Source organism: Lynx rufus, unplaced genomic scaffold (genome assembly GCF_022079265.1).
Source record: "Lynx rufus isolate CCGP_SWC_20201006 ecotype Redwood Valley unplaced genomic scaffold, mLynRuf1.p SCAF_5, whole genome shotgun sequence".
Lineage (NCBI taxonomy): Eukaryota > Metazoa > Chordata > Mammalia > Carnivora > Felidae > Lynx > Lynx rufus.
The window spans coordinates 157,446,566-157,466,268 of NW_025814867.1; the positions used below are offsets into that span (position 1 = coordinate 157,446,566).

Genomic DNA, 19,703 nt, shown 5'->3' on the forward strand with positions numbered 1-19,703 from the left:
GAAGATATAAAGAAATGGAAAGACATTCCCTGCTCATGGATTGGAAGAATAAATATTGTCAAAATGTCAATACTACCCAAAGCTATCTACACATTCAATGCAATCCCAATCAAAATTGCACCAGCATTCTTCTCGAAACTAGAACAAGCAATCCTAAAATTCATATGGAACCACAAAAGGCCGCGAATAGCCAAAGTAATTTTGAAGAAGACCAAAGCAGGAGGCATCACAATCCCAGACTTTAGCCTCTACTACAAAGCTGTCATCATCAGGACAGCATGGTATTGGCACAAAAACAGACTCATAGACCAATAGAATAGAATAGAATAGAATAGAATAGAATAGAATAGAAACCCCAGAACTAGACCCACAAACGTATGGCCAACTAATCTTTGACAAAGCAGGAAAGAACATCCAATGGAAAAAAGACAGTCTCTTTAACAAATAGTGCTGGGAGAACTGGACAGCAACACGCAGAAGACTGAAACTAGACCACTTTCTTACACCATTCACAAAAATAAACTCAAAATGGATAAAGGACCTGAATGTGAGACAGGAAACCATCAAAACCCTAGAGGAGAAAGCAGGAAAAGACCTCTCTGACCTCAGTCGTAGCAATTTCTTACTTGACACATCCCCAAAGGCAAGGGAATTAAAAGCAAAAATGAACTACTGAGACCTTATGAAGATAAAAAAGCTTCTGCACAGCAAAGGAAACAACCAACAAAACTAAAAGGCAACCAACGGAATGGGAAATGATATTTGCAAATGACGTATCGGACAAAGGACTAGTATCCAAAATCTATAAAGAGCTCACTAAACTCCACACCCGAAAAACAAATAACCCAGTGAAGAAATGGGCAGAAAGCATGAATAGACACTTCTCTAAAGAAGACATCCGTGGGGCGCCTGGGTGGCCGACTTCAGCTCAGGTCATGATCTCGCGGTCTGTGAGTTCGAGCCCCGCATCAGGCTCTGTGCTGACAGCTCAGAGTCTGGAGCCTGTTTCAGATTCTGTGTCTCCCTCTCTCTCTGACCCTCCCCGTTCATGCTCTGTCTCTCTCTGTCTCAAAAATAAATAAATGTTTAAAAAAAAAATGCTTTAAGAAGACATCCGGATGGCCAACAGGCACATGAAAAGATGCTCAACGTCGCTCCTCATCAGGGAAATACAAATCAAAACCACACTCAGATATCACCTCACGCCAGTCAGAGTGGCCAAAATGAACAAATCAGGAGACTATAGACTCTGGTGAGAATGTGGAAACACGGGAACCCTCTTGCACTGTTGGTGGGAATGCAAACTGGTGCAGCCACTCTGGAAAACAGTGTGGAGGTTCCTCAAAAAATTAAAAATAAACCTACCCTATGACCCAGCAATAGCACTGCTAGGAATCTACCCAAGGGATACAGGAGTACTGATGCATAGGGGCACTTGTACCCCAATGTTGATAGCAGCACTCTCAACAATAGCCAAATTGTGGAAAGAGCCTAAATGTCCACCAACTGATGAATGGATAAAGAAATTGTGGTTTATATACACAATGGAGTACTACGTGGCAATGAGAAAGAATGAAATATGGCCCTTTGTAGCAACGTGGATGGAACTGGAGAGTGTGATGCTAAGTGAAATAAGCCATACAGAGAAAGACAGATACCATATGGTTTCACTCTTATGTGGATCCTGAGAAACTTAACAGAAACCCATGGGGGAGGGGAAGGAAAAAAAAAAAAGAGGTTAGAGTGGGAGAGAGCCAAAGCATAAGAGACTGTTAAAAACTGAGAACAAACTGAGGGTTGATGGGGGGTGGGAGGGAGGGGAGGGTGGGTGATGGGTATTGAGGAGGGCACCTTTTGGGATGAGCACTGGGTGTTGTATGGAAACCAATCTGACAATAAATTTCATATATTGAAAAAAAAAATCAGCCCAAGATGGATCAAAATTTAAAAGGTCAATAGAAGAACCACAAATACAAAACGGAAACCCTTTTAACCCTGGGTATGCAACACCAAAAGCATGGCCCACAAGAGAAAAACATTGAGGTTGCACTTCATCAAAATTAAAACCTTTGAGCTTCAAGAGGCTCCATTAAGACGACGACCAGGAAAGCTGCAGACTGGAAGAAAACATGAAAATCACGGGTCTGATAAAGGCCTTGCATCCAAAATATATAAAGAACTCTTAGGACTCAAAAAGACGGCAATCCACATGATCTCACGGTTTGTGGGTTCGAGCCCCACATGAGGATCTGCACTGACAGCTCAGAGCCTGCTTCAGATTCTCTGTCTCCCTCTCTCTCTCTGGCCCTGCTTGTTCTCTCTCTCTGTGTGTCAAAAATAAATATTTTTATAATGATAAAATTAAATTAAGAAAAAGAAGACAAGCCAATTAAAAATGGGCAAAACCTCTCAAGTTCACCAAAGATACATGAATGGCTAATAAGCCCATGAAGAGATGCTCAACACCATTAGTCCTTAGAAAACGCAGGTCAAATCCAAGGTGAGGTGTGGCCTCACGCCCAGGGCAGGCGTGGGTGAGGGAGCCCTCATCCGTGCTGGTGGCAACGTAAAAGTCTGACCTACTCTGGAAGACGGCCTGGCAGTTTCTTGAGACATTAAAACATCAGCTTACTCTGTGTCACGGCACCTCCACTCCCGTGGACCCAGCGATGCTCAGACAGCGACAACGGGGTCCACGCGGTACGCGAGGGACCGCAGCAGCGCTGGTCACAGCGGCCAAAGGCCCCTCGCCTGGCGGGTGGGGAGGAAGGTGCGGCCCGTCCCCCCAGAGGCTGGGGTCAGTGGCAAAGACGAAGGAGTGACACCCGCAGCAAGGGGACAGAATCGCAAATGCACAGGAGGGTGAAAGAAGCCGGACACGCAAGACTGGCTGCTTTATAATTCCATCTGCAGGAGAAGTCCGGGGACCGCCCATCTCGAGGGTCAAAAGGAAGAGAGGCTGCCCACGGCTCAGGGTGGGAATGGGGACTGACCGGGGGCCCGAAGACCTTTCAGGAAATGCTGTAAAACTGTTGTGGGAATGGCCTCAAAACTATAAAATCACCAGAATCTTCAACTTATACACCTAATACAGGCAAAACTTGTTTCTCGACCTCAGCACCGGCATCTTGGGCCCGACGGGCCTGTGCTGTCTGCGCGGCGAGGTGCTCCGCGGCTCCCCCCAGACACTGGCAGTGGACTCCCCTAGTCCCCCAGCTGTGACAACCACAACTATCTCCAGATGCCACTGAGTGTCCCGGGGGCGGGAAATCATCCCCACGGACGGCACTGGTCCAGGCCCGCTGTTCCCTAATCTGCTCTGTCCACCCAATGACACGCGATGGACGCCTTTCTGGGCCAGCATGGAGATTCTGCCCAAACCTTGTCGGTGTTACACGGCATTCCGACGTTGGGCAGTACGGATGTTTCATAAACTATGTCGGACAGTGTTGTTTCCATTTTCTAATTACTGCAGTGCATGCAGAAATGAACCTCACGCAGAGATCTTCAGAACACCATCTGCTGAAGAGACCCCCAAGGCTGGGGCTGCCGGGTCAGACCGCTCTCGACACAAATTACGAGCAGTGTCCCCCACGTCTGTTCATCTGAGGCCAGCAGCCCCAGCCCCCTTCTTGGCCGTTCGGCTCAGCCAAAAGCCATCGGGGTTGCCTTCTACTTTCAATCAAAGAAGCGGCGGGGGCAATTTTATCGTTTAGCTCTCCCGCACCCATCCTACACCCTCCCTCCCATTCTCTCGGGGGGAGATCTGGGGTCACCAAGGATGCACCCGCGTCCTCAGACGGGAACCCTAATAGAACGGGCACCCCGTGCTTGTGGCCCGAGCCCCTGAAAAGCGGTTTTCCCCACCGCACCACTGACAAGAGACGGAGGCCCGGCAGAGGAGCAGGGCGGCAAAGCCGGAGGCACCCTGCCTCCCAGAAAACGGGGCAGGTACGGGTTTAGAAACGCCGGCGCACAAAGAAACTCTGCAGACAATCAAAGAATAAAAAGAAAGCAGAGCAGAGCTATCACTGAGGAGTGGAATCCAGCCAGCTGTCTGCCAAAAAGCAGGGTGAGACCAATCGCCGGGAGGACAGTTAATTCCTTAATAGATGTTTTAAGTACATTTGTAAACGGCCTCTTGTTTGTAAAAGGGTCTGGAACAGGACCAAGACCCACAGGCTCAGCAGACCCTGGAGCAGGGGAATCCCACACGAAGGCAAAAGCCCCGTTCAAACACAAAAGCGCTCCAGCTGAGAAAGCTTCATCACCTCCCTTTAAACCGAGGCCTGACAGGGAGCATTCTGTTCCAGGCGTGGGGCGCGAGGACTCCGGATCCGTAGACGCTGCAACGCGGTCACCCCAGTGAGGCCAGGGAACATCCGTCGCCACACAAAGCCACCCATCTTTTTCTTGCGACAACTCGCAAGAGTTACCGTCTTGGAGACTCTCCAACACGCACCACGAGGTCGGTGACGGCAGCACGTCCGGGACCCGCCTGCAGCCGGGACGCGGTACCTTCTGTCCGCCTCTGCCCATCTCACGCACCCCAGTGTCCTCCATCCATTCATCCACCGATGGACACCAACTCAGGCCGCTTCCGTGCCTCGGGTGTCGCACGTAACGCTGCGGTACACACGGGGGTACAGACGTCCTTTTGAACGGTGGTTTCCTTCTCTCGGATAAAGCCCAGAAGCAGAACTGCCGGCTGGAAGGGTGGCTCTCGTTTTCACTGTCTGAGGAACCGCCGTTCGGTCTTCCACGGCGGCTGCCCCGGTGTGCGTTCCCACCAGCAGCGCACGAGGGCTCCTCCTCCTCCACACCCTCACCGACACTTCGGATTTCTCGTCTTTTTGGTGACAGCCATTCTACTCTGACCGGTGTGAGGCGGAATCTCGCTGAGGTTTTGACTTGCTTTCCCTTGGTGATGAGTGACGTTGAGCATCTCTCCATGGACCCGTCGGCCGTCCGGAGGCCTTGCTTAGAAAAATGTCTGTTCAGATCCTCTGCCCACTGTTTAATCAGACTGTTTCTCTTTTTGCTTTTGAGGTGTACGAGGCGCTTCTATAGTTTGCGTATTAGCCCTAATCAGACAGGTGATTTGCAAATAGGCTCCCTCTTCCTTCTGTTGGTGGTTTCCTTTGCTGAGCAGAAGCTTCCTCGTTTGACACAATCCTACTTGCTTACTTTTTGCTTTTGCTGCCTTTGCATCTAACTGCTAACACGGGTTTTCAAAATATTCGTTTTACAGTGTTGATCTAAAGTTAGTAACGGTTATGCTAACAGGTTTTAACAAACACCTTTTCAGAAACCATTCCGAGGGCCTGACGTGTCCCTTAAAGGGCTTCTAAAGGAGTCTGCTGATGTGCAGAGGCCAGTGTCGTGTAAGACGGGGGGTCCACTGACAGGAACCCGTGCACCTGTGTCCACGTTAGCACAGAGACGACACACATGACACGGTACGTGAAAAATGGCGGTGACAAATCACGTTCCTATGATGTAATCTCCCGTCTCCTTAAAAATCAAAGGACCTACAGCCGACACAGCAGATAATGCCATGTCCCATTAGACGCGGGACGCTGCCGACCAGGAGACGCCCCGTCCCGTTTAGAATTGCTTTAGGGGACAAAAGCTACAACACCCTTTTACGTACCCAGATAGGCTGTAAAGACGTCCCCATGCCAGAAACATTTAAACACAGGAAAAACTGGGTACCACAGGCCCAAGCGATCAGGGTATTACAAATTATCAGGGAATGTTAGGCGTGCTGTATTTCCTCTGGACAATGTTTACTGATGATTTTTAAATATCCTGCTTATCAGAAAAGCCTCCTTTTCTCATCCATTTCCATATCATCTCACCTCCGCAGACAACACTTGCCAGCAATGTGGTTCTCGAACACGGGAAGCAGTAAGAACTCGCGTGGCGGACGCAACGGGCACACGCAGACAGAGCGAGGACGTGTGCGGCCACAGCCCCGGTCCCTCCCGAGAGCACGTCTCAACCCCCCAGAACCAAGCCTCGACACATGCTGGCCACCTGAGAGGTCTCATCGTACCGAAGAGAAACCTGAGAGACTGAGGATAAATCCCAACTTCCTAACTTTTACTTAACCATGTATATTTGAAAATACAGTAAATCTAAGAATGGTCAAAAATGTACATCTGAAGTGGACAGAAGGCAATCGAAGGGCCTGGCTCACAGGGCCCTGGAACACTCTAGAATAGGGGGTCCATTTGCGGCTCTAAGCAACATCACCAGGTGAAAGATCACGAGATCCAGTCAGGATCTTTCTAGAACAGGGCCAGGAGTGGCACTGCTCTCCTTAGAACAAAGCCACGTCTTGGGGTCAGGGACAATGGAAGGCCATGCAACGCACAGGAAGAAAGCAGTAGCAGAGGAGGGGCTGAATGGAGACAGAGCAGGAGGAAGAGGAAAGCGCAGGTGCACAGGGGGCAGGCCGGAGGCTCACCTGCACCCAAGGGACCTTCCCCTCCCCACCCCGGGGGCCTTTCCCCCTTCAAAGCTGCAGGCTTTGGGGCACCTGCGTGGCTCAGCTAAGCATCTGACTTCAGCTCAGGTTATGATCTCACAATTCGTGGGTTCGAGCCCCGCGTCGGGCTCTGTGCTGAAAGCTCGGGCCTGGAGCCTGCTTCGGATTCTGTCTCTGTCTCTGTCTCTCTGCTCCTCCCCCGCTGGTGCTCTGTCTCTCTCTCGCTCTCTCAAAAGATGAATACATGTTTAAAAAAAATAAACCAAAAAAAACCCGTGGGCTCCTAGGGACTTCCCGAAGTCAAAGCCACCGATACCGTTTGAGGCTAACCCAGCACTGCCACTCAACATTCAACACTTATTATTTTAAAACTCTGCAAATATAAGTACAACAAAACTTTTTTATTGACTCTCAGGAAACATTTTCATTTCTCGGGATATACGTCTCTGCTGTTTTCTACTCAGACCAGCAGATTAAAAAAGAGCTCAATTTAACAGGCGCGTGAAGCCTTTTCTTCGAATGGAGACTTCTGAGCACAGCCCTGCTGCTAGCTGGATTCCGGGCTCTGATGTCCAATAACGTCTTGGAAACTAACAGCACATATAACTAACTTACATGATCAGCGCCTCCCACTCAAAGAAATTCTCTTCGTTCATGGGACCTGCAAAAAACAAAAAAAATTTTCCACAATTAACTTAGAAGGCCACTTTGGCAATTAGAAGTAAATTACAAAGAAGCTAACTTTAGTGCCTTACCCGCCACAATTCCTTCCGGAGGATTCAGCGTCAGTTCTACAAAATGAAAAAGCAAAAGCGTTATGAAACAGAATGAGTATCAGGCTGGCATTCTAACCAAACGACAACTGTGGAGTATATACATTAACAGATTAAAACCCCGTTTGTCCAAAGTGAACGCCTATTCCCGTTACGTTTCCGACAACGACTATGTACGCGGCTCTTTACGGCAGCAAAACGTAGAATTTTGGAGCTATAAACCCTTTCATCTGACAAAGGAAGAAACCGAAGGGGTCAATTATCTTTCAAAAATACCCCTGCCGGTTGTTTCGATTCAACTTCACACGTCAAGCACAGCGTCCAGTTTTCCGACCGGATGGTGCTTCCTGGCGCTGTGAGCGGCGGCACGGGCCCTTCTGAGCGTGAGCAACGAGGGACCGACCGGCGCTCGTGAACCAGGACTCGGAGCACGCACGGCACAGCTGTCGGTCCCCGGCGCCACTCTACTCAATCTGTGAGCCCCCGACGTGGCACCCCACGGAGCGTCAGGCCCGAGCACCGAGAACGAAAGTAGGAAGAAGCAAGCAGGCGGCACTTCGGCAACCGCCGAAGACCAGTGGCCGCCGAGAGACTGAGGCCCAGCCCCGCCACCGAGAAACGCCGTCCCAAGCCCTGGCCTCCTCGTCCTCTATGTGGAAGGCTCCAGAGTGAACCCAAACCCGCACACAGACGCGGACGAGTGACGAGAGAAGAACGGTCCTGGGCAAGAAGGGTGGCCACCCGGGAGTAGGCAATCGGGCCAGAGATGCACTTCCTGTCGGGCCCAGGCGCCCAAGACATCGCTGATGTGGCAAGAAACAGACAGACAGACAAAACCAAAAACTGGTTCTCTGAAGGGCCATAAAATTGCCAAACCCTTGCCAAATAACTACAAGCCGTAAGGTTCCGAAAAGTGGAAGTAAAACCATCGCTACTCACAGATGCCACGTCACATACGCCCAAAGTCCAAAAGAATCAGAAGATACACTAGAAGAAGTGAGTTTGCCAACACTGCTGACTACGAGGTCCAGACATGTGACTGAATGGGTTTCTGTGTATGAGCAAACTAGAACAATCTTAAAAAGACGTCAACTCTACTAGGAAACACATACAGGTAAGTTTTTAAAAGCCGTGCAGACCTGTAGCATGCGAGAACCGCCACGGCTCTGAAGGCCTTCCCAAGCAGAGACTCGAGCGTGGATGAAACCCTCAAAATTACAGTTCTCAATCCTCCTCCAACTGCACCTACAGATTCCGTGCAGCCTCAGCCAACATCCCAACAGGTCTTCTTGCCCAAATGCAAACAAGATAACTCTAAAAGATACACAAACATGCAAACAACTGAGAACAGCCCAGACTTCTTGAAAAAGAGTTAAGTTGAGGGGCGCCTGGGTGGCTCAGTCAGTTGAGCGTCCGACTTCGGCTCAGGTCATGATCTCAGAGTCCGTGGGTTCGAGCCCCGCGTCGGGCTCTGTGCTGACAGCTCAGAGCCTGGAGCCTTATCGGATTCTGTGTCTCCCTCTCTCTCTGCCCCTCCCCCACTCCCGTTCTGTCTGTCTGTCTCTCTCTCTCTCTCTCAAAAATAAACATTAAAAAAAATATTTTAAGTAGCACATTTGTGTGCAAATTTTATCTCAATAAAGCTGACTCCCCCCAGAATTAGTTTCAGTTGTTTTATGAAATATAAAACAATAAATAATTTAGACCAACTACAGAGGTAAAGCCAAAGAGCACCAACCATCAAAGGAAAAGATGGGTGAAATTAAGAACGCTGAAACTAAGAGCCTCTGCTATCAAGAGACCTTTAAAATTTTTTTTTTAATGTTTATTTATTTTTGAGACAGAGAGAGACAGAGCATGAATGGGGGAGGGGCAGAGAGAGAGGGAGACACAGGATCGGAAGCAGGATCCAGGCTCGGAGCCATCAGCCCAGAGCCCAACGTGGGGCTCGAACTCACGAACCGTGAGATCGTGACCTGAGCCGAAGTCGGACGCTCAACCGACTGAGCCACCCAGGCGCCCCAAGAGACCTTTAAGAGAACGAAAAGGGAAGCCCCAGAGAGGATGGTATTTGCTACAGACATAACCAGCAAAGAGCTAGTATCGAAACTTCTCAGAATCAATAAAAATACATAAACCACCCAAAAGAAAATCAAGCACAAGACTTGAAGACACGTCACAAGATGAAGGAACATGTCACAAGGTGCTCAACTCATAACTGTGGGGAAACTAAGGCCACAACGGGATGACAGTGCCCCCAGCGGAGCAGCCCAGGAGCCCGAGCGTCCAGATGGGACAGAAGGCCGCCTCCCCCCAGCCGAGGAGCCACAGACACACCCTGCGGGCACGAATGTAAACTGGGACCACCAGGTGGGAAAGGAGGCCGCCGGGAGTCGCTGGGAGCCCGCGACCCCCTCCGGAGGACAAGCACACAGAAACGCGCGCACGTGTGCACCGGGAGTTAACCTGCCACCTGACCACAAGTGCTGCAGACCCAGGTACCAACCACCTGGCCGCATGCGCAGCAGCCTCTAGCCCCCTGCCACCGCCCTATGGATCAGTCTCCGGAGGAAGACGGGGACGAAATGTCACTGGACGGAAGTAAGGGTCTGACGCTGTAACAGCTCACAGTCTCCCTAAAGAGACAGAGACCACACTTCCCCCCGTGGGTAACAGCTTAAGCGAGAGAGGCCGAGAGAAGGGCCACGGTGAATCTACACCTTGTAAACACAGGACACTCTAACTAAATACTTCACCGGTGTCATCAAAATATTGCTCTAACCGCTGGCCTGGAAGCGTGTCACGTCTGTGTTTTGCCACGTAATTTGATGTCCTGAAAAGTGCCCAGTTACAATTCTAATCGCGGAATCGCTCATCCAAATGGTATTTACTTACATTTGCCCTCTGGTCCTGTCTGAAGCTTTGAGGGGCTGCACGAAGCCCCGGGGCAGTGGTGTCCACACTCCCCTCGGCCAGCTGGACTAGAAGGGGCCAGCCGCTACCCACGCGGCTGCCAGGCCCCACTCCTCCGGCCAGCGCAGACGCAGTGGTGAAGGAGAGACAAGGCCCCTCCTTCCACGGGCTTCCCTTCTGTTCCAGTGAAGGAAGACAGCCAGTAGGTGAGGAAACACGCATGAAAAGACATACTGAAGAATGTAGTGAGGGAGGTGGTAAAGTGATACAAAGACACACGCCCACCTGAGGCAAGAAAGGCCTCAGGGTGAAGGTGATGCCGGAGGGGGGCTCCTTTCTTTCCAACTGAGACAGAATTGACTTACACTGTCATATTAGTCCCAGGTGTGCAACACAGGGAGCCGATATTCGTATATATTCTGCAATGAGCAAAGTCCGGCAAGTTAACAGCCATCCACACACAATCACAAATTTCTCTTTTGATGAGACCTTTTAACATCTAGCCCCTTAGCGACTTTCAAATACACAACACGGCACTGTTAACTCTCATCACCAGGCCGTACGTGACATCCCCTGGACTTAGTTTATAACTGGAAGTCTGTATTCTGACCCCTTCACCCATGTCGTCCACCTGCTAACCCCCCATGGCTACACCAACCTGTACTCTCCTTCTGTGAGTTGTTTTTAAGATTCCACACATGCGTGAGATCATTTGGTATCGGTCTTTCTCTGTCTTATCCCACTTAGCGTAATGCTCCCAAGGTCCATCCATGTTGTCACAAATGACAAGATTTCATTTTTATGGCTGAGAAATATTCCATTGTGTCTTTGCTGTATATTTACAGCAGCATCACTCGTAACAGCCAAAAAAAATGAGAACACCCAAATATCTAGCAATAGAAGAGGTCAAGAAACTGTGGTGATTCATACAATGGAACAAAAGTGAAAATAAATGACACACAGCTACACGCGACACAGTCATGCAAAAGAAACCAGGCCCGTACCACACACGACACATAATACACTATACATATGCATACACAGCCAGATATATATATACACAACACAGGGTGCTTGGGTGGCTGAGTCAGTTAAGTGCCCAACTCCTGGTTTCAGCTCAGGTCATGATCTCACAGCTCTTGAGATCAAGCCCTGCAGCGGGCTCTGTGCTGACAGCACAGAGCCTGCTTAAAGTTCTCTCTCTCTCTCTCTCTCTGCTCCTCCCCTGCTCTCACACTGTCAACAATAAATAAATAAATTTTTAAAAAGAAAAAAAAGAGAATAGACAACATGTAACTACATTTATAGATGGATTACATCCATTAAAAAACAGGCACTCTAAACGACAATGTTTAAGAATGCACGCTTCGGTGGAAACACAGAGCAAAGCAGTGACTACCCCATGAAGACAGAGCTGCTCTGGTGGAGTGGGGGCCCCGCACAGTGGGGTTCTGGCGGGCTGGCAGCCTTCCTGCTCATCTGGGTGGTGATGCTCTCTCTGAGAAGCTCACCGAGCTGAACCTGAACCCTAGGCCGGCTGTATTTCAGGCTAATAAACAGTTTTAAGCCATTACTGTGACAGTCCAGGCAGGGAAGGTGACAGCTTGAGTCAGAGTGGCGACTCTGGGGGTGGGTCCCGCAGACAGGGACGGAATGGGTGTGACATGTGAGGACTGGTCCCAGGTCCCCGGCCCAAACAACTAAGCGAACAGCACTATTACCGGGACGGGAGGGGAAGGAGCAGGTCTGAGGGGAAAGCAAGAATTCTCATTTAAACACATTAAGGTGGAGACTAGAAAACAGACCAGCGGAGAGATCTCAGACGAGTCTGAAGCTCAAGGGAGAGTGGACACTAGCAGGAGAAACTTGGGGGCTGTGTGCACAGGGACAGGTGGAGCCGCGGGGACCTGGTGGCAGTTGCTGGAGTTTTCCCAGGGGACACTGGGAAATTCGGGTGCCGCCGTCGGGTGTCCACGGTGACTGGGGGATGCTACTGCCATTTAGGGGGAAGGGGCCATAAAGAAAGTGCACACGAGGACAACTATTTCATTCGAAGCACCAGTAACACCTGCTAAGAAACCCTGAGCAGGAAACAAGAACGGGCACAGGGAGAGCCCCGTCTGTTGCCAAGGGCACCAGAGCCCAGCACGCGGGAGGAAGAGGAAGGGGCAGCGAGGGCCCCAACGCGAGGCCAGTGCCGCGGGACAAACGGCGAGGCAGCCAGCACTGCGAGGAGGCAGGAGTCAAGTGCAACTGAGGTCGAGTGCCAGGAAGGCTGAGCCCCTCGGGCGCAGTAATACACACTCTGACCGTCTCAGTCCCCCTTCGGGCGTCTGCGTGACAGCCGACCGGGAGAGGGAAGCCCAGAACCCAGCTCACCAGGAGCTACACACCCAGTCATCTGAAATCCAGGCCAATCACCTTCGCATAACATCGGACAAATTAAAACAGAGGAGTGATAAACTGCTGGGGGTGGGGGACTCATCCTCCAGGGATCTGGTGGGGGGGCTCACTCCAAAAAGGGCTGCTTCATTCTTCATCTGTGGACCCACCCCTGGAGCCTCCCTCCCGCGCCCTCCTTCCAGGGCCTTCCGGGGAGGCGCAGCCAGCGGGCTGCAGTCCCAGCCTCATCCTTATTCGACAGCGGCACCTAGTGGTCAGGGAAGTTACAGTAACACGGGGGACGTTTCTGCGACACTCGTTTTATTTCCAAAATACACATCTGCACCGACAGCTTGGTGTCTACTCACAAAAACAGCTTCAAAAAGAAAAACAAAATCCTAGTATCAGAGAAATGTGCAAAAACGATGCCACTGACCCCTTGAGAATATTAATTCGTTAAAAACATATTTTTAATAGTGGCTTGAAAAGTGGCCGCCACAGGCTCTGGACTGACAGTACGGAGCCTGCTTGGGATTCTCTCCCTGTCCCTGTCCCTCTCTCTCTGCCCTTCCCCCACTCGCGCTGTCTCTGTCTCTCTCAAACTAAGTAAATAAACCTAAAAAGAAAACTGGTAAGATACAATCACGTTTTTCTTCCACAATTTTTAAAACAAGGCAAGCCATGGTTTAAGGGAAAATATTTACAAAATATCCAACAAAAGACTTGTAGCTACAGTATATGAAGAACTCCTACAACTTAATAAGAAAACAATACACATGATTAAAAATCAGCAAAAGACTCAAGACACTTACGATGGCATATAAACACACAAAACGACACTCAATGTCATCGGTCACAAGGGAGACGCAAATCAAAGCCACAAGGAGAACATGGCGATGCAGTGAGACCCTCGGCGCCCCTCCTCCCACGAACATGGAGTCTACAGCTACAAACGGAACAATCTGCTCCCCAAAACACACTAAGGCTGGCTGGGTCGTAACTGCACATCAAGCAAATGAGAAGAAAACCACACTGAAGTGGCCAACAGAAGCTGGGACGCAATCTCATCATGACCCCCGCACAGTATCTCACAACCAGGAGGAAACTCAAAACCCAGAGCTGCTTCTTGAGGAGTAAAGGGTTTGAACAGCAGCACCCCAACTTTTAAGACGAACGCTGGCATAAACGAGCCTCCAAATCATCTAGCTTTGAAATCCTATGGGACTCGCATCCCAAGACCCCCAAGACGGAATCCATGTGAGAAACCTCCCTTCAAGGGCTTGGGGCGGGGACTGGCCCTCCCCAGGGCCCAGCTCCCAGGCAGCCCGTGGACCACGCCCAGACTCACGGAGGTGCACCTGCTGGCATCTGAGTGGCCACCGGGGCGCAGGCGTCTGATTTTTCACACTCATCAGGAGCCTGGCGGAACACCGTTCTCTGTGGGCAGAGACTGGGGGGTCATCTTTGCCTCTCCCTCCGCTGTGCTCCCGGGCACCAGCATCCACCTGAAGGCAGCCTTTACGCGTATCTAGTGCCCTGATTTCCGTGGCTGTCACCTAGGGGACACCTCTTGATCGCTTGGCTCTGGAGGCCAGGGAAACCGGAGCTGCTGGTCCCATGAACCTGTAACAATCAGAGTCACGCAGGGAGGAGCTCACCGATCTGGTGCCCCAAATTTTGCGACGGCTTCCAGGGGACATCTCTACATCGCCGGGCTCTGGCGGCCACCGGACTCGTGCTGCGGGTCCCACAGGACTCTAACTAACAGAGAAGCAGTTCTTAAACAGCTACCACCCCCGGGGAAAGCAAGAGGCCGGTCTTTCTGTGCAGGAGGGCTATCAGCTGACCATGAGGACTGCAGCCTGCGGGGTGTGCTTCTGATTAGGTGTGCATCTTGGGACCAACCTGATCCCTTCCAGAGACCTCAGCGGGCAGCCACTGTCTTCGTGTTCACCTTCTGCCGAAATCCAGAGCGCGATGTCTCCCAGAAGGGAGTTTTACACACAGCCGGCACCCTGCTTTTTACAGCTGCCACCGGGGGGAGATGTCCCTTGATCGTCTGGTGCTGGTGGCCAGGGGACGTTGCATTCCTGGGTCTGATGGGTCTACCACAGTCGGAGAAACGGTTTTTGGCAGGCTGCCATCCCCAGGGCACTGCACAGAGGGCAGGCTGAGGCACACTCCCCCATCCTTCCGTGAAGGAGGCCTCTCTGCGTGTCCTGGAGCTGAGAGGTAGTCTTCAGGTCTGGCACACATTCCACGGTCCACAGAGCTGCTCTCTACGAAAATACGGCGATGGCACCACCTTGGCACTCTCCCTCTGCCCTGCACCAGCTCACTGGCATCGCCCAGAAAAGAACTTACACACTCATCCGGAGTCCCGATTTTTGTGACAGCCATACTGGGGACACCTGCAGAGTGCCTAGCTCTGGTGACCAGTGGGGCTTATGCTTAAGGCCCCACAGGACTGTACGTATTTGCACACCTTAAAAAGCTGCTGCCGGTGGGCCTGGCTTCCAGTCACCCTGAATCTGCGTGCTGAGACCCTCCGCTCTGGGACAATGACAAGTCTTGGCACACCCTCCACTGCGGGAGGTATCAAAGACACAACAGGTGCTGGGACAGCACGAAGGTTTGAGTGACAACCGAAAGCTGGGACGGGACTGAATGACGAGGTTCATCTCCTACACAAGGCCGCTCCTTCCAGACTGGGAGAGGCGGGTGTTCCCAGTTGGTACAGACACCAACTCGGAGAGTCCAGCGAAATGGACAAACAGGAATACGTTCCCAGGAAAGAACAAGATAAAACCTCAGGAAAAAGTATCTCAGTGAAACAGAGACAGTTTACCGATAAGGAGTTCAAAGTGATGGTCACGAAGACACTCATCAAACAGGAGAAAAACCGATGGACACAAAACCTCAACAAAGAGATGGGAAATAAACGTACCAAAGAGAAATCGCAGAGTGAACCACAGAACGGCTGAACTGAAATACAGACCAGATGAAGCAGAAGAAAGGATCAGCCACTCGAGGTCGGTGGAACTCAGTCAATGAGACCAGCAAAAAGAATGGCAAAAAGTGAAGACAGTTAGGAGCTCATAAGACATCAAGTAGACTAATATTTGGATCATGGGGCTTCCAGAGGAGGAGAGAGAAAGGGTCAGAAATCTCCTTGAAGAAGTAATGGCTGAAAACTTCCCTAATCTGGGGAAGGAAACAGGCATCTAGATCCAAGAAGCCCAGAGAGTTTCAAGGAAGAAGAACCCAGAGAGACCCACACCAAGACACCTTATAATTACCTACCAAAAAGTAAAAGCCAGGAGAGAATCTTAAAAGCAGCAAGATGAAAACCACTTGTTATGTACATGTACGTGATGCTAAGTCTATCGGCAGACTTTTCGGCAGAAACTTTTCAGGCCAGAGGCAGAGGCGCGATACATTCAAAGCACTGAAAGGAAAATCTCCAACCAAGAATACTCTCCCCGGCAAAGTTACGACTCAGAAGTGAAGGAGAGGTAAAGGGCTCTCCAGAGAAACAAAAGCTAAAGGGGTTCATCACTACTAACCTGGCCTTGTTACAGGGAATTCTTTAAGCTGAAAAGAAAGGGTGTTCACGAGAACACATGTGCAAGAATAAATCTCACTGGAAAGGTAAGTATATAGTAAAAGTACTGGGTCAATCACTTACAAAGTTAGCATGAAGGTTAAAAAAAAGTAAGTAGTAAAAATAACTATAAGTACAAAAACTAGTTAAAGGACACACACATTAAAAAAATGTAAAGTGTCAGGGCGCCTGGGTGGCTCAGTCGGTTAAGCATCTGACCTCGGCTCAGGCCATGATCTCACAGCTCGAGTTTCAGCCCCACGTCGGGCTCTGTGCTGACAGCTCAGAGCCTGGAGCCTGTTTCAGATTCTGTGTCTCCCTCTCTCTCTGCCCCTCCCCCGCTCATCTCTGTCTGTCTCTCTCTCTCTCTCTCTCTGTCTCTCTCTCTCTGTCAAAAATAAATAAAACATTAAAAAAAATTTTTTTAATGTAAAGTGTGAATCAAAAACATCAAATATGGGGTGAAGGGAGAATAACAGTATTGAGCTTTAGAATGGGATCAAACTTATTATCAACTGAAAATAGACTGTACAGAAGTTGTTTGTTATATGTAAACCACGTGGTAGCCAAAGCAAAAACCTGTAGCAAATACACAAAAAATAAAGAAAAGGAACATAAACATAACAGAAAAGAAGAAAGGAACAGAGAGAAACTACAGAAACAGTCAGAAAACAACAAAAATGGCAACAGGCACGTGCCTGTCAGTAATTACTTTAAGTGTAAATGCACTCAGTTCTCCAATCAAAAGACACAGAGAGCTGAATAGATTAAAATATAGGACCCATCTATATGTTGCCTGTAAGAAACTCACTTCAAATTTAAGGACACACACTGAAAGTGAAGGGATTGAAAAAAAGAAAGAAAGAAAAGAAAAAAAAGCTGTTCCATGCAAATGGAAACCAAAAGGAATCTGGAGCAGCTATACTTGTATCAGAGAAAATAGACTTCAAACAAGGAGACAAAAGAAAGGCATTACACAATGCTAAAGGAGCCATTCCAACAGTAAGATACATTTGTAAATATTTACACACCCAACACAGGAGCGCCTAAATATGCAAAGCAAATGTTAACAGACCTAAAGGGAGAAACAGCAACTCAACAGTAGGGGACATTAATATCCCACTTACATACAAAAATATAAGAAAGCACTGGCCTTAAATGACACATTAGACCAGATGAACCAGAACATTCCATACAAAAGCAGAATACACATTCTTCACAAGTGCAAGTGGAATGTTCTCCAAGACAAATCACCTGTTAGGACACAAAATAAGTCTTAACAAATTTAAAAGGACTGAAATCATATAAAGCATCTTTTCTGATAACGGTATGAAACTAGAAATTACTTACATGAACAAAACTGGAATATTCACAAATACGTGGAGATTAAACAACATGCTACTGAATAACCAATAAGTCAAAGAAGAAATCAAGAGAAATAAAAAAATACCTTATGATCCCCCCCCCCAATAAAGGAAATGTAACGTACCAAAATTTATAGATGCAGCAAAAGCAGTTCTAAGAGAGGAGTTCATAGTGATACATGCCTCTGTCAAGAAGCAGGAAAAATCTCAACTAAACCTTATTTTACAACTCAAGAAACTAGAAAAAAGAAAAAACAAAGCCCAGAGTTAGTAGAAGGAAAGAAATAACAAACATTAGAGCAGAAATAAATGAAACAGACTAAAAAGACAATAGAAACGATCAGTGAAGCTAAGGGCTGTTCTTTGAAAAGATAATGGTGCTAAACGTTTAGCCAGACTCGCCAAGACAGAGACAAGACAAGAAGGGAAACATCAGAAATGATGGGGTGCCTGGATGGCTCAGTCAGTTACGTGGCCAACTCTTGACACCCGCTCAGGTCTTGATCTCAGGGTCATGAGTTCAAGCCCCACATTGGGCTCCATGCCTAGCACGGAGCATACTTAAAAAAAAAGGAAAGAAAGAAAGAAATGACAAAAGAGATGTTACAACTGACACCACAGAAACACAAAGGACCATAAGAAACTACTATGGACCATTGTGTGCCAACAAACTGGACAACCTAGAAGAAATGGATAAACAAACACATAACCTACCAAGAGTGAATCATGATGAAATAGAAAATCTGAACTGATTACTAGTAAGGAGATTGAATCAATAATCAGAAACCTCCCAAGAAACAAAAGTCCAAGACCAGATGGCTTCACTGGTGAATTCTACCAAATGTTCAAAACAGAATTAACTAATACCAGTTCTTTTCAAACTCTTCCAAAAAAAAGAGAGAAAAGAAAGGAAAGGAAAAGAAGAAAGAAAGAAAACGGGAGGGGAGGAAGGGAACATTTTATGAAACTAGGATCACCACAATACCGAAACCACAAGATTGCCACAAGAAAGTCACAGGCCAATATCCCTGGTAAACACAGATGTGAAAATCCTCAGCAAAATATTAGCAACTGAATTTAACAATATATTAAATGGATCCTACACCATGATCAAGTGGGATTTATTCCAGGAATTCAAGAACAGTTCAGTATCTGCAAATCAATGTAATCCACCACATTAACAAAATGAAGGATAAAAACCATATGATCATCTCAATCGATGCAGAAAGGCATTTGACAAAATTCAATGTCCACGTATGATAAAAACTCTCCACAAAGTACAGACAGAACATACTTCAACATAATAAAGGCCATAGATGAAAAACCAACAGCCAACACCATACTCGATAGTGAAACGCTGAAAGGCTTTCCTCTAAGACCAGGAACAAGACAAGAAAACCCATCCTCACCACTCTTATTCCACATTGTATTTGAAACCCTTGCCTGAGCACTTAGGCAAAAAAAAAAAAAAAAAGAAAAGAAATAAAAAGTATCCGAATTGGAAAGAAAAGAAGCAAAACTGTCACTATCTGAGGCCGACAAGATATTATACATTAAAAAACCCTAAAGACGGCATCAGAGAATCGTTAAAATAAATTCAATAAAGTTGAGCGGTACAAAACCAATACGTAAAAATCTGGTGCATCTCTAAAATTTTTTTTTTAACGTTTATTTATTTCTGAGAAGAGAGAGACAGAGCATGAGTGGGGGAGGAGAGAGAAAGAGGGAGACACAGAATCTGAAACGGGTTCCAGGCTCCGAGTTGTCAGCACAGAGCCCAACGCGGGGCTCGAACTCACAGACCGCGAGATCATGACCTGAGCCGAAGTCTGATGCTTAACCGAGTGAGCCACCCAGGTGCCCCAAAATCTGTTGCATTTCTATACACTAATAGTGAACTATCAGAAAGAGAAAGTAAAATTAAAAAAACAAATCCCTTTTATAATTGTATTAAAAAGATAGAACACCTAGGAATATATTTAACCAAGGAGTGTGACTGACCTGTTTGTTGAAAATGACAAGACATTGATGAAAGACTGAAGATACAAATGGAAAGATACTCCATGCTCATGGAACGGAAGAATTAATACTATTAAAATGTCCATACTACACAAAGCAATATATAGATTCAATACGATCCGTATCAAAATTCCAATGACATTTTTCAAAAAATA

General features: G+C 48.2%; 1 protein-coding gene across 1 annotated transcript in view; it reads right to left on the bottom strand.

Moving 5' to 3' along the window:
* Nucleotides 1-19,703, bottom strand: part of UBE2G2 (ubiquitin conjugating enzyme E2 G2) — a 40,359-nt gene that overhangs the window by 15,775 nt on the left and 4,881 nt on the right. Inside the window, exons 2-3 of the mRNA XM_047099309.1 lie at nt 7,249-7,284; nt 7,109-7,154 (exon numbers count right to left, since the gene is read on the bottom strand). Of these exons, the coding sequence (XP_046955265.1) occupies nt 7,109-7,154; nt 7,249-7,284 (82 nt within the window). The remainder of the gene's footprint in view (nt 1-7,108; nt 7,155-7,248; nt 7,285-19,703) is intronic.